The sequence below is a fragment of the Ranitomeya imitator genome, chromosome 6, assembly GCF_032444005.1.
Source record: "Ranitomeya imitator isolate aRanImi1 chromosome 6, aRanImi1.pri, whole genome shotgun sequence".
NCBI lineage: Eukaryota > Metazoa > Chordata > Amphibia > Anura > Dendrobatidae > Ranitomeya > Ranitomeya imitator.
This window is the reverse complement of record NC_091287.1, coordinates 98,146,856-98,160,894: the sequence shown is the minus strand read 5'-3', so window position 1 is coordinate 98,160,894 and position 14,039 is coordinate 98,146,856. Positions and strand designations below refer to the sequence as shown.

At 39.0% G+C, this 14,039-nt stretch overlaps 1 protein-coding gene across 2 annotated transcripts in view; it reads right to left on the bottom strand.

The window, feature by feature from the left end:
* Positions 1 to 8,507: 8,507 nt before the first annotated feature.
* PLCL2 (phospholipase C like 2) overlaps positions 8,508 to 14,039 on the bottom strand; it is a 264,980-nt gene continuing 259,448 nt past the window's right edge. The window contains exon 7 of one of the 2 annotated variants that reach the window (XM_069729956.1): positions 8,508 to 9,636. In XM_069729956.1, the coding sequence (XP_069586057.1) occupies positions 9,466 to 9,636 (171 nt within the window). In that variant the 3' untranslated portion in view covers positions 8,508 to 9,465. The other variant, XM_069729957.1, reaches the window with a different exon arrangement.

Genomic DNA, 14,039 nt, shown 5'->3' with positions numbered 1-14,039 from the left:
GAGTCCAGAGTAACTCTGATGCCTCATTATTGTGAATGGAGCCCTTGGGGGGTATCATCTGAATCACATCACTCAGAGATTTAGATGGAAACCCCAAAGTAAGCGCTCAGCGTAGAGCGCCAGATAAATGTGATCCCAAACATTATGTAAAATATTCCCAATAAACACTTCAACTCAATCCACAAAAAAGGTCTCCACTCAGGTCTGTCATCTGCTAACGGAAATATAGGGGCTTCCACATTACTGGTAGCACAAAGGCTCTGGAAAAGCTACATGGGTCCTCACCCGCCAAAAGAAATTAAGCAAATTCTCTGCTCCAAAATCCAAATGCCCTCCTCCCTTCTGAGCCCCACAGTGTACCTAAACCACATATAGCTTTCATATGTTTGATATTTCTAGCGATGAGAGCCCGCCTAACTTATGGGTGCATGCCTTCAGAAGCACGGGGTGGGCTTAAAGTATAGGTGACTGCAACACATTGGTCGCTACAAAGGCAGTGTGCAATTTTCACTCGGCAGCATTCATTGCTGAATAGGCACTATACCTGTAGATAAATTCCCAAAGGGGTATCATTTTCAAAATTGGGTAATTTGAGGGGGGATTCTGCTCTTCTAGCAACTGGGGGCTCTCTATATGGAGTCCGCAAACTGTTCTAGGAAAATCTTCTTGTGTGAAAATGTAAAATCTGGGGCTAAAACAAAATTTTGGTGGTAAAAATTTAGGTTTTTTTCAATGTCCAATGGTATAAAATTTTGAGACACAGCCATGGTGTCAATATGATGTTCACTGTACCCCTAGATGAATTTACTGAGAGGTGTAGTTTGTGAAATGGGGTCACGTATGGGGAGTTCTGCTGTTCTGGCAGCTTATGGGTTCTCTCAGTGGGTCATGGCACCTGCAAACATTAACAGTAAAATCTGGCGCTCCTTGCCTTCTGAGCTTTGCACTGTGCCTGAAAAATATTGCCCATTTACATGTATGGTATTGGCGCACTCAGCTAAATGGATCTCAGTTTGTTAAAAAAAAAATTCCTATGAGCCCTTAGAGAAATTAAGAACTTGGGGCTTAAACAACATTTTAGTGGTAAAAATGTGATTTATTCTTCACTGCTCAATGGTATAAAATTCTGTGAGGCACATGTGGTGTCAATATGATCACTGTACCCCTAGATGAATTAATTGGGGAGTGTGGTTTGTAAAATTACTTCACATATAGGGGGTTCCTGTTCTGGCACCTCAGGGGCTCTGCCAATGTGACATGGCACCCTCAAACCATTCCAGCAAAATCTGAATATATGGTGCCTCTTCCCTTCTGAGCTTTGCACTCTGCCTCAAAAGTAATATTCCCCCACATATGGGGTATCCGCGTACTCTGGAGAAATTGCACAACAAATTGTACGGTGCAATTTCTTCTGTTCCTCTTATGAAAATGCAAAATTTGGGGCCAAAATAACATTTTTGGGAGGAAAATGTGATTTTATTATTTTAACGGCTCAACGTTATAAACTTCTGTGAAGCACCTGAGGGTTCAATGTACTCAGCACACATCTAGATCAGTTCCCTGAGGGGTGTAGTTTCCAAAGTGGAGTCACTTGTGGGGGATTTTCACTTTCACATCAGAGGCTCTCCAAATGTGACATGGCATCTGCCAAGTGCTCCAACAAATTTGCATTCAAAAAGCCAAATTGCGCTCCTTCCCTTCTAAGCTCTGCAACCAAACAGTGGTTTTCTCCCTCATATATGTTATCAGCATACTCAGTAGTAATTACACAACAAATTTTGGGGTGCATTTTTCTGTTACTCTTGTAAAAATGAAAAAAAAAATGGATCTGAATAAAAAAAATTTGTGGAAAAAAGTTAAATGTTAATGTTTTTTCCACATTCGAAAAATTCTTGTGAAGCACCTGAAGGGCTAATAATCTTCTCGATTGTGGTTTTGAGCACCTTGAGGGGTCCAGTTTCTAGAATGGTTTCACTTTTGGGTATTTTCTATTCTATCATATAGACCCCTCAGCCCTCAAAATGACTTCAAATGTGAGGTGGTCCCTGAAAAATGGTTTTGTAAATTTTGTTGGAAAAATGAAAAATCGCTGGTCAGCTTTTAACCCTTATAGCTTTCTACCATAAAAAAAATTGTTCTAAAATTGTGCTGATGTAAAGTAGACATGTGAGAAATATTATTTATTAACTATTTTGTGTGACATCTCTGTGATTTAAGGGCATGGAAATTCAAAGTTTGAAAAATGTGAAATTTTTAAAATTTTCCTCAAATTTCCATTTTTTACACAAAAAAACCGCAAGTCATATTGAAGAAATTGTACCACTATAATGAAGTACATAATGTCATGAAAAAACAGTCTCAGAATCACTGGGGTCCAGTGAAGCGTTCCAGAGCAATTACCTCATAAATTGACAGTGGTCAGAATTGTAAAATTGACCTGGTCATTAACGTGCAAGCCATCTTCGGAGATAAAACGGTTAAAAACGGCAACATATGAAAATTAGAACTGGCGAATTTACTCTGATGTTGCATTTAAAAGAAAAATGTGATAATACATCTTTATCAGTCAAACCCACACAGCGTTAACTGCAGAACATGACTAATCTGCTGCTAAGATTAATTGATGACTTTTAAATTAAAAAGATTAACATTTCCATTGAACTTGGTTTTTGTATTTATTCATTATTTACTATTCAGTACTCTTAGCTGTAGCATACTAATGATGTGTCACAAAACTACCTTAACCACTGCTTGCAAATTAGGAAATGCATTATGTGAATCCTGGCCTACTGTAGACAGCTGGAAAGGCAAGCAAGACGTGGAATTATTGTTGAAGAACTGCTTAAAGGGAATCGGTCACCAGATTTTGCTACCTCAACTGCAAGCAGCATAATATAGGAAAAGAGACCCTGATGTGTCAGTTTACTGGGTGCAACAGTTGTGACACGATCAGAGTTTTCAGGTGCAGCATGTAGCAGAGCTCACAAAGCTAACCCTGCCCACAGCACTGATTGGTAGCTTTCTGTGTACATTGCAGATTGACAGTAAGCTGCTAATGAGTGCTGGGAGTGTGGTTGGACCAGGAGGCATGCGGGCAGCTAGTCCAGCTATGATAATCTACTGCTGATAAAGCATTGTATTGAAACAGCACACAGTCTAATAAGTGACATATCACTGAAATCACTGTCTCAGCACCTACCTCATGATGTCTTCAAATTACATAGCAAAAATCTGCTGATTTATTTCCTTTAATAGCAATAACCTGCATGCCCATAAATTAAGGCATGCACACACGTGAATGGGAGGGCCTCTCGATTCCTCCCCGATGGATGATGCTGGGGGTGAAAAGGGCCCAGAACAATGGATTTCAAATGGTCAATCCCGAGTGTTCTCCCCTGACATAAGCCGATGCCAGAGAAGTCTTGAAGCATTGCTCTCAATCCAAGCATTCCTGTGTATCGGGTAGTCATGATAGGTAGCTGTTGGCCAAATCAAACTTAAGCAGATAACTTATCCAATTTGTATGGTAGCCTTAACACAATGTCCTATACAGAAATTGATTCTTTGGACACTACTCCATCCTCTGCAGAAGAATAAGCAAATCCACCCTCAGGATGATATATCCTTCCTAAATGCTTGAGCCTATCAAGGAAGGGAAAGCGCTTGAGTCTAAATGTATTTATAATCTAAACAATCGCTGCCTAACTGACAACTACTGCAATGGTCCTCATTCCTGCTGCTGAAATCTTATACCGCTAAGCAGAAACCATAGCCAAACGGTAACTTCCTGCTAGAAGAAAGCAGGAATACAGATTTGCAGAAAGTAAGTGAAGCATGGGAGCTGATGCTTTTGTTGGGGAACTAAGGTAGTCATTAGTAAGGTGAATATTCCTACTCTTGCAACGGTGTAAAAAAGGTTTCTGGACATGTCAGCCTCCCTTTACATAGAGAATTTCAGACACCTATAATGAGGCAGAATGATTACCATATGACATTGGTTGTTTCACGTTTGTACCACGGGTTAGGGGGTAACTTCCTGAATGCTGGAGGTCCAACCACTGAGACCCAGACCAATCCTGAGACCTGGAGCTCTGAAGTGCCCCATGAGCCTGGAGCGGTAATCGAAAATGTGCACCCTTGATCCACTGGTTCTTAATGGGACCATCGACGATAGAGATGTGTTCAGTTGGGCTTTGACACTCTTAAGAATGAATGGAGCAGAGGTCTACGTGATAAACCACCAGGGGGAAGTGTACTTGGGATCAGCTGGTGGCACAGCAGTCGAGAAGTTATCACTTATCTTACATAGGGGTAACTTCTAAACTTGATGCTTCATACAAGAATGCCAAATCTTTTATAATTTTTTCAGACTTCTAAACTTGGCATAACCGCTTTAAACATACTGCGATATTTGAACAACTACCACTCATAGAATCCTAGGTATGGCACTTACTGTATTACACATATCAATAACAGTCTAATAAATTGTTTAAAAATAAAGGCGCAGATTTACTTATTCAATGGCATAGTTGGACAGCCTAGCCCTAGACTAGCCAGTCTTAAAGGGGTTGTCCTGTCTAAACCGACAAATATAGAGTCACTATATGTGACTGCAGACTTGTGAGCCCTCACATAGCACACACTATGCGCTGTGAAGATTCTAAAGTGTCAGAGCCGGAAACAGCAGTCCCATAACTGCAGGTATGTGATATGCATACTCCCGGCCATATTCTAATTAGACTGTTTTCAGCCTTGCAAAATACACCTGCACTTAGTGTGCTATAAACAGTCTAGTTGGATTTTGGCCGGGAGGATGCATATCGCATAATCACGTGACTGCCATTCCCGATGCTGTCACAAGAGAATCCTCATGGCACACAGTGCTTGCGCTGTGAGGATTCACAAGTCTACAGTCACAGAGTGACTGCAGACTTGTCATTTTAGACCGGACAACCCCTTTCAAATGCACCAAATTTATCATAGTGCTTCATTGTGAATGATAAATTTGGTACACGTTATAGACAAGTTGCACAGATGTTTTAGGGTGCATGACTTTTGCCTTGTTTGATGATCTGCCTTTAATCTATAGGTAGACAGGTTAATCCTAGATTGCACAGATACCAAAAGCCAAGTACACAATATAAAAAAATGATCTGTGACTTTCCAGCTCTTCTTTTGAATGCTTTTCTACTACATCAGCATTCTGCCGACATGACTGGTGCAGGAGTTTTGTTTCCTGTACATTGCCTACCTTTGTCCAATGGCTTTCCTGTCCTCAACTGAAAAAAAACTTGCCTCTAAGTTAGGTCTGTACACAGTTTGACATAGAAGAGAGCAGGAATGTCTACGACTCTCCTGGTAAGGCGGATTACACAAAATAAGAGGAAGTGAACCTCAGCAATGGCTCAGTGGTTAGCACTGTTGCTTTTCTACGCTGGGGTCCTGGATTCAAATCCCACCAAGGACAATATCTGCAAGGAGTTTATATGTTCTCCCCGTGTTTGCGTGGGTTTCCTCCGGGTTTCCTCCCACACCCCAAAGACATACTGATCGGGAATTTAGATTGTGAGCCCCAATGGGGACAGTGATGATAATGTGCGCAAACTATAAAGTGCTATAGAATGAATGGAGTTATATAATGGAATAAAATATATAACTAGATACAGTTACACAGAAGGGTGGGCACCTAGTGAATGAAACGTTAGAGTAAGACATCATTTTTAAAGAAAGTAATTTGCAGATTACCATAGGTAGAATAAAACGCGGTCTACAAACCGCAATACATGTAAGTCCTGGATCTTTCCCTTCTCATTTTGTTAATTTGTGTGACTATGTATAGATTGTGCCGACACATTTATCTTGACTGGCACATTCTGTTATGACCACAATACTTTTAAATGGACTCTTTTAATGTAGCTCCTCCTCTTTCTATAGAATTTTATCAGCACCAACTGCCATCTCCTCTCTCAGTAATGTAAAACTCTTCACTGAGTATAGATGTTAACTGTGAATTGAGAATTTTAAAAATGACTGATCAGTCCTAGCTGCAGCTTATTTACTGGGCTTTCGACAGGCAAGACCTGCTCTCGTCCCCCCTGTCTATTTTGAGGCCTGCCGGAACACAGCAAGCTAGGATACTAGAGCTAACGACCATTCTGATTGGTTAGTCCTTGTCAAGGCGAGATCGCTTTTATTTATTTATTAACATGGTATCCTATGTTTTATGTGTGTCACTATTTAAGTGTTTCTACGCATTATTTATCTTCTAGGTTGTAATAACTACACTCATCAACATTGGAATTGAAACAGCAAGACGGAAAAGTCATGCAATTATGGATATCACAGGATGGATAGGCATGTTATTGATATGGAGATGATGAAAACCCACATTTTTCAAAAGATCTCATTTTATTCAGTACCAGTCTGAGTGTCACGTGCAGCCTTATATTTACTTATACACCTTGACTTGAGGTTACAGTGGCATGTAAAAGTTTGGGCACCCCTGGTCAAAATTACTGCTAATTACTGCTGTTAAACAAGTCGAAGATGAAATGATCTCTATAAGGCCTAAAGTTAAAGATAACACATTTCATTTGGATTTTAGGCAAAAAAGATAAACATATTTTCATCTTTTACATTTTAAAAATTACAAAAAGGAAAATGAGCCAATACAAATATTTGAGCACCCTTGGAGATTTATGCACTCTGATAACTTTAACCAAGGTTTCAGACCTTAATTAGCCTGTTAGGGTTATGGCTCATTCACTACCATCGTTAGGAAAGTTCAGTTGATGCAAATTTATAAAAACCCAGCCTCCTCTAATCTTGTGCCACAAAATAGCAGCCATGGGTTCTTCTAAGTAGCTGCCTAGCACTCTGAAAATGAAAAATAATGGCTATTCACAAAGCAGTGCAAGTTGAAGGTTTTAAATGGCCCTTACAGTCCCCGGATCTGAACATCATTGAAAATCTGTGACTAGACCTAAAAAAAAAAAAAAAGCAGTGTATGCAAGACGACCCAGGAATCTCACGGAACTGGAAGAATTTTTCAACAAGAATGAATGAAAATCCCTCAAACAAGAATTGAAAGACTATTGGCTGGCTACAAAAAGTGTTTACAAACTGTAACACTTGCAAAAAGGGGTGCTAACCATGCAGGGTGCCCAAATTTTTGCATCAGACCATTTTCCTTTTATAATCATTTTTAAAATGCAAAAGATAGAAATAAATATATATATATATATATATATATATATATATATATATATATATATATATATATATACATATATATATATATATATCAGAATACAAAGGAAATGTGTCATCTTTAACTTTAGGCCTTTTAGAGATAATTTCATCTTCAACTTAACTGTTCACGATAACAGTATTTTTTTTTTACCAGGGGTGCCCAAACTTTTACATGCCACTGTATTAATGGTTGTTTGATGAATACTCTACCACGCTGAATACACTTGTGCCTATAAATCATCAATATCTACCGCTGGCAGCTTCCTTTTCAATTTCCAACTGATGATATCTCAGATGTGCTCAATGCCAAACAAGTTTTTTGTAAATTTAGGCCATGCAGGATAGCAGGCAAGCAGCATGGCATTGTCATGTTGAAAAACTGCTCCTGTGACACTTTCATATTCCCTCATTAAGGCCTCTCCTTGGACTTGCTCAGACCAATTAGTCTCTAGACCAAGCTCTGGCTATCAGTGCATCCAAGACAAAACGTGGACACATTGCTGAAGAGGATAGACCTCCATTCCAGCCCCCATTGCTGTCTTGCTCTGGACCATGACAGCCTTTGAGAATGGTGGTGTGAGTTCAATACAACTCCCCTATATAGACATCTGGCTCATAGCCCAATGTCATGCAAATGTCTCATGATGGTTGGTGATGACACTTTAGTACAGAATGGATCAGCATGCACCAAATCGGACAAGACGCCTGGGATTATCGTGTGAGGTGGCATAATGTACAGTAGCCAGACCCCTCAAGTCTACATTCCAGGTACACTGACAGCTTGGTGTTACATTGATTTATTTGTGGAACAAGTGGTACAGAGATTTCTCACAAACTGTGTGGATTGCTATTCCACCAGCGGCTGTTAGAGGCAAATGTCAGCTGTTCAAAACAGCGTCAGGGCCCACATCAAAGGGAGGGACACAACATGCGCCATACTTGTACAGCGCATGTCGTGAAGGGGTGAACATGTGTACTGGTCCTGTGATTTCCATAATTCCATGACTTTTCCTTATTGTTGTTGCAATTTTAGTATATAGGAGTGTACCATATTTATATAATATTTTCAATTAATTTTTTTTTAACAAAATGAATACTCTTAAGGGACATTTTGTTTTTTTTTTCACTTTTTTGAGCCTCACTTGTTCATGCTCAGGTTTTTTGTTACGATAAGTGAATAGCAAACTGCTTACTTAGCCCCCCTTTAACCCAGAAAATGGTATAAAATAAAATAACGCACTGCTGGTCATTCACCGTTTATTGCGTTATGAGTTGTGACTTTATTAAAAAAAAAAAAAAAAAAAAAGTTTAGGCAGAAAATAATGTGTATATTTTAAATACAGCGGAATCCCTGTTACCTTTTGAATAATAAATGTGCAATTTCAATAGTCACCCAGTCTAACAAACATTCCACTAAAGCCATTTCTCATTCTTTCTTTAAATTAAAATCAGAATTGTAACATTTGTTAAAATTCATGACAATCAAGATAATAAAACTTTTTTTTTTAATGTGAACACATCACAAAATAAAAAAGGCGATATATATTTACAATTTGTCTTCGATTTGGTCACTTTTACATTAGATATTAACATTTCTAAAACTTTGTGGCAATAAGATCTATGCTATGCGGTGTATAAAGTGAATTGCACATCTTTAGGTTTTCCACCTAGGGTGCACAAACATCTAGCGCCCATTGTTTTATTGCATTCTCTGTTTTTTTATTTATATACAATATGGCTCAAACAGAACACAACAAACGACTAGCCATGTCTGTAGATTCACTCTTCAGTGCAACGCATTTCAGTCCTTTGCGCACTCCATATGTTACAATAAGCACACGGTTTATGAAATGTGAGGATTTCTCTTTTATTTAAATAGAGCTATTAAAATCTAAATTAAAAAACACTGCTATGCGTCTTTAAGCAGCACGCACCTCACCACTCAATTCTATTCTAATAAAGACATCTTCTTCCACGCTTTCACTTTTGGCTAGCAGTAACAATAGAAATCTGCTTGTCAATTTCCTTCATTTACCAGATACATTTTACTGTACTTTCACAGATAGTAGACTGGTCAATCTCCAGTTGTGCTTCAGAAAGAATGAAAAATAAAATCTGTGTTTTCTCTTGGAAGTGCAAAGCAAACACCTTGTGCAGCTACATTGGTCTTAGATTTAAAAAATCCAACAAGAACGGAGGTCCGTGGTTTGCTTTTCAATCACCCGTTTCATCTCCTGCTTTCTCTGGAATGGCCTCCAGGCTTCTTCTGGGTTTGGACACTTCAGCCGTTGACTTGTTGAGTCCACATGATACAGCAGCATAATGAATTTGTTTTAGGTTCTCCAAGGTTTCTGTTTTGGCATATTTGAGAAGATCTGCTTGTCCCTGTAGGAAAAAAAAAAAAAAAGACGCAAGGTTAACATTTCGCATAAACTGAATGCTCAAAGTATGTTATCGCCTAGAAATTCAATGGCAATTATACAAATATTCATCTTAAAGAGCCCCCCACCCCCCAAAAAAAGAGCCCGAGTATAAGTTTGCATGTTCACACTTGCTAATGAAAAGACAAAACCTAAAATAGAAACAAAGAGCAAAAACCCTGCAGTAAGTAAAAAGTAACAGTACATATAAATTACATAGGGTACTTCGTAAACACTGTATTTGAAAAAGCGTAAAAAGCCATCCCACCACGACAAGGTATATCCAAATCGGGACAGTCCTATGCCATCTCTAATATTAAAACCTTACCATGTGTTAAATAACATATGGTTAGGTTTTAATGTTTGTTTTTAGATACACCTTGTTGTGGCTTTTACGCTTTTTTAAAATCAAACAGTTTTTACTAAATTCCCTATGTTATCGATATGTACTATTACTTTTTACTTACAGCAGGGTTTTTGCTAATTTTGTTTCTATTTTAGGTTTCACCTAAATAGCAATGGCTACATCTTTTAACTATTTTGCCCACAATGTTGACGTCCGCCAATAAGACCAAGCTTCAGAACAACAGTAGGCCCAAGTTACTTAGTCATGATCTACAAAAGTAGAGATATGATCTGGAATAGATTAAATTCACCAAAAAATATTTATACTGTAAACCTTAACAATGACTTTCTGAAGAACTCATCACAAATATCAATAAGCAAAGCAGACCAGCTATGATAACATTGGATCTTTTTCGACTTTCTCATTTTCAACCAAAATGGACCTTACACACTTAATTTCAGTATTAGAAAAGAGACAGCTAGAACAACATCTATGGGATTTACAATATGAAGAAATGCATATGCTTTTAGGTTTATTACACACCTGGCCAGTAAATAATCAGATGGTAAGAGTTCTTAGTTAATATTTCCATGCTACTGGAGCTACTGGATTTTTCTGCCTTTTAGTCTAGGAAAACATCCCATAAGAACCAACAGCAACAGAAGCAAAAAGCACCCTCCTCCAGCAAAGTCAATATATAGCAAGTATAACTAGAACTTAAGCCATCAACCTTAGGCTAGGTTCACACACACATACAGTGCTCTATAAGGAACACAGTGTTGGGATTTCTGTCATAGTGCCTAAAGAACAGAAACCCTGACAGCCATTCACTATTATGAGGCTGACTAACTTTGGACGCTGTCTCACCTCCGTTCTGGCAGTATTCATCTTTTTCAGACACATACAAAAGCATGGCAGACCAAGAATGGCACTGTCCATGCTCTGTTGGGGATGCCATTCAAATCCTGTTTTTGGATTTTACAATGGGAATGGAAAAATCAATGCTGTATGTAGTAGAGAACACTGTGTGTGAACCTATTACTAGTACAGTAAAACTTCTTTAAGGTGATTATGCAAAATTGTCGAGAGGTGTGTTCTTAAAAAGGGTGGAAAAAAGTATGGACACATTTAGTATTTGCAGCAGATTTTGGCAGACGGTTGGAAGGCAAAATGCGGTGTAAAATAATCACGGTTTTACATGTGTTTTTGATGGCTTTCTACTTGCATTTTTTTCGCCAATGGGTGACAAACATGGAGAGAATGGACATGCTACAGATTTGAAAGTTTAAATCTCCAACAAAAAGATAAGCAGCGTATTGCATGAGATTTCAGAAATCTCATACACTTTGCTGGTACTGAAAGAAAGCTAAGTTTTTTCCATGGTGGCAAGCCCTCAGATACTTGTCCAAATGATTCTCGGATTCTGGGGCTGGGAGCGAGTGGCCATGTGATCAAAAGTATGTAATTTGCATACTTCCGGCCACATACTGACCAGACTGGTCAGGCCTCGCTCAATTCACTTGTATTGAGGAAGGTCGAGTATGTCTTGTTGGCACGTAACCAAATGTTTCGTAATTCACATACTTGCGGTCACGCACCTATCTGTTCCTAGGTCCTGCATCGGAGAATCCTGACAGGCCCCCAAACAACGTGCTGCGAGGATTCACAAGCCTGGACAACACCTTTAAGCTCTTATGGTCATATATGGTTTGTTCGCAAAAAAAAATTAGAAAAAAAGCAAGATCTAGTGTTAAAGTATTTTGCAACTTTTTGGAAATCCCCTGTATTTATGCTTCATATGGATAAAAATAAGCATATTCTTACCTTTCAAAATCTAAAGGAAAAGGAGATAGACGTTTGAAAATAATCCAGAAAAGGTTACTCAGCACCAAACATCAATTATGTAAAGCCTTATATGAGCACTAATAGGTATAATGGAATATAGCAGTGCTCTGCTTCATAGATAAGGGCAATCTTCAGTTATGAGGGCAGAAAAGAGCGGAACTCACCAATCCGTTAAAAATAGTCCTTTTTTCCATAGTTAGGGACATAGATGTGGTGTTTAGGTGACACAGGGCAAATTGAACACAATTTTACAAAAAAACAAAACAAAAATAGGTTGACAAAATTGTTTGCACTAAGCTTAATATTTGGCTATACACCCTTTGGAATAAATAACGGCAATCAATTGCTTCCTATAACCATCAGCAATTGGAATTTTGGACCACTCTTCTTTTGCAAACTGCTCCAGGTCTCTCTTATTTGAAGGCGCCTTCTCCCAACAGTAATTTTAAGATCTCTCCACAGGGGCTCAATGGGATTTAGATCCGGACTCATTGCTGATCACTTCAGAACTCTCCAGCCCTTTGTTTCGTTCCATTTCTGGGTGCTTCTTGAAATGTTTGGGGTCTTGGTCCTGCTGGAAGAGCAATGACATAGGATGCAAACCCAACTTTCTGAAACTGGGCACTACAATACAACCCAAAATCTATTGGTAATCTTTAGATTTCATGATGACTTGCACAAGGACAAGTTACCCAGTGCCCAAGACAGCAAAGCAACCCCAAAACATCTTTGAACCTCCACCATATTTGACTGCAGGTACTGTGTTCTTTTCTTTGTAGGCCTCATTCTATTTTTGGCAAACAGTAGAATGATGTGCTTTGCCAAACAGCTATATCTTCGTCTCATCTGTCCACAAGACGCTTTCCCAGAAAGATTTTTGCCTACTCACGTACATTTTGGCAAACTATAGTCTATCTTATTTATGTCTCTGTGTTAGCAATGGGGTCCTCCTGGATCTTTTACCATAGCGTTTCATTTCATTCAAATGTCGACAGGTTGCGTTGACACTGATGTACCCTGAGCTTGCATTTCTTTGGAACTTGATGGGGCTGCTTATTCACTATCCAGACTATCCTGCATTGAAACCTTTTACCAAGTTTTCTCTGCCTTCTACAGCGCCATGGATTCTAAACTTCTTGATTATGTTGCTCACCGTGGACAAAAGAACATCAAAATCTCTGGAGATGGACTTGTAACATTGAGATTGCTGATATTTTTCAACAATTTTGGTTCTCAAGTCCCCTTTTCCTCTTTCTGTTCTCCATGCTTAGTGTGGCACACGCCGACACACAATGCAAATATTCAGTGAATACTTACAGGTCCTTCTCAAAAAATTAGCATATAGTGTTAAATTTCATTATTTACCATAATGTAATGATTACAATTAAACTTTCATATATTATAGATTCATTATCCACCAACTGAAACTTGTCAGGTCTTTTATTGTTTTAATACTGATGATTTTGGCATACAACTCCTGATAACCCAAAAAACCTGTCTCAATAAATTAGCATATTTCACCCATCCAATCAAATAAAAGTGTTTTTTAATAACAAACAAAAAAACCAACAAATAATAATGTTCAGTTATGCACTCAATACTTGGTCGGGAATCCTTTGGCAGAAATGACTGCTTCAATGCGGCGTGGCATGGAGGCAATCAGCCTGTGACACTGCTGAGATGTTATGGAGGTCCAGGATGCTTCAATAGCGGCCTTAAGCTCATCCAGAGTGTTGGGTCTTGCGTCTCTCAACTTTCTCTTCACAATATCCCACAGATTCTCTATGGGGTTCAGGTCAGGAGAGTTGGCAGGCCAATTGAGCACAGTAATACCATGGTCAGTAAACCATTTACCAGTGGTTTTGGCACTGTGAGCAGGTGCCAGATCGTGCTGAAAAATGAAATCTTCATCTCCATAAAGCATTTCAGCCGATGGAAGCATGAAGTGCTCCAAAATCTCCTGATAGCTAGCTGCATTGACCCTGCCCTTGATGAAACACAGTGGACCAACACCAGCAGCTGACATGGCACCCCACACCATCACTGACTGTGGGTACTTGACACTGGACTTCAGGCATTTTGGCATTTCCTTCTCCCCAGTCTTCCTCCAGACTCTGGTACCTTGATTTCCGAATGACATGCAAAATTTGCTTTCATCAGAAAAAAGTACTTGGGAC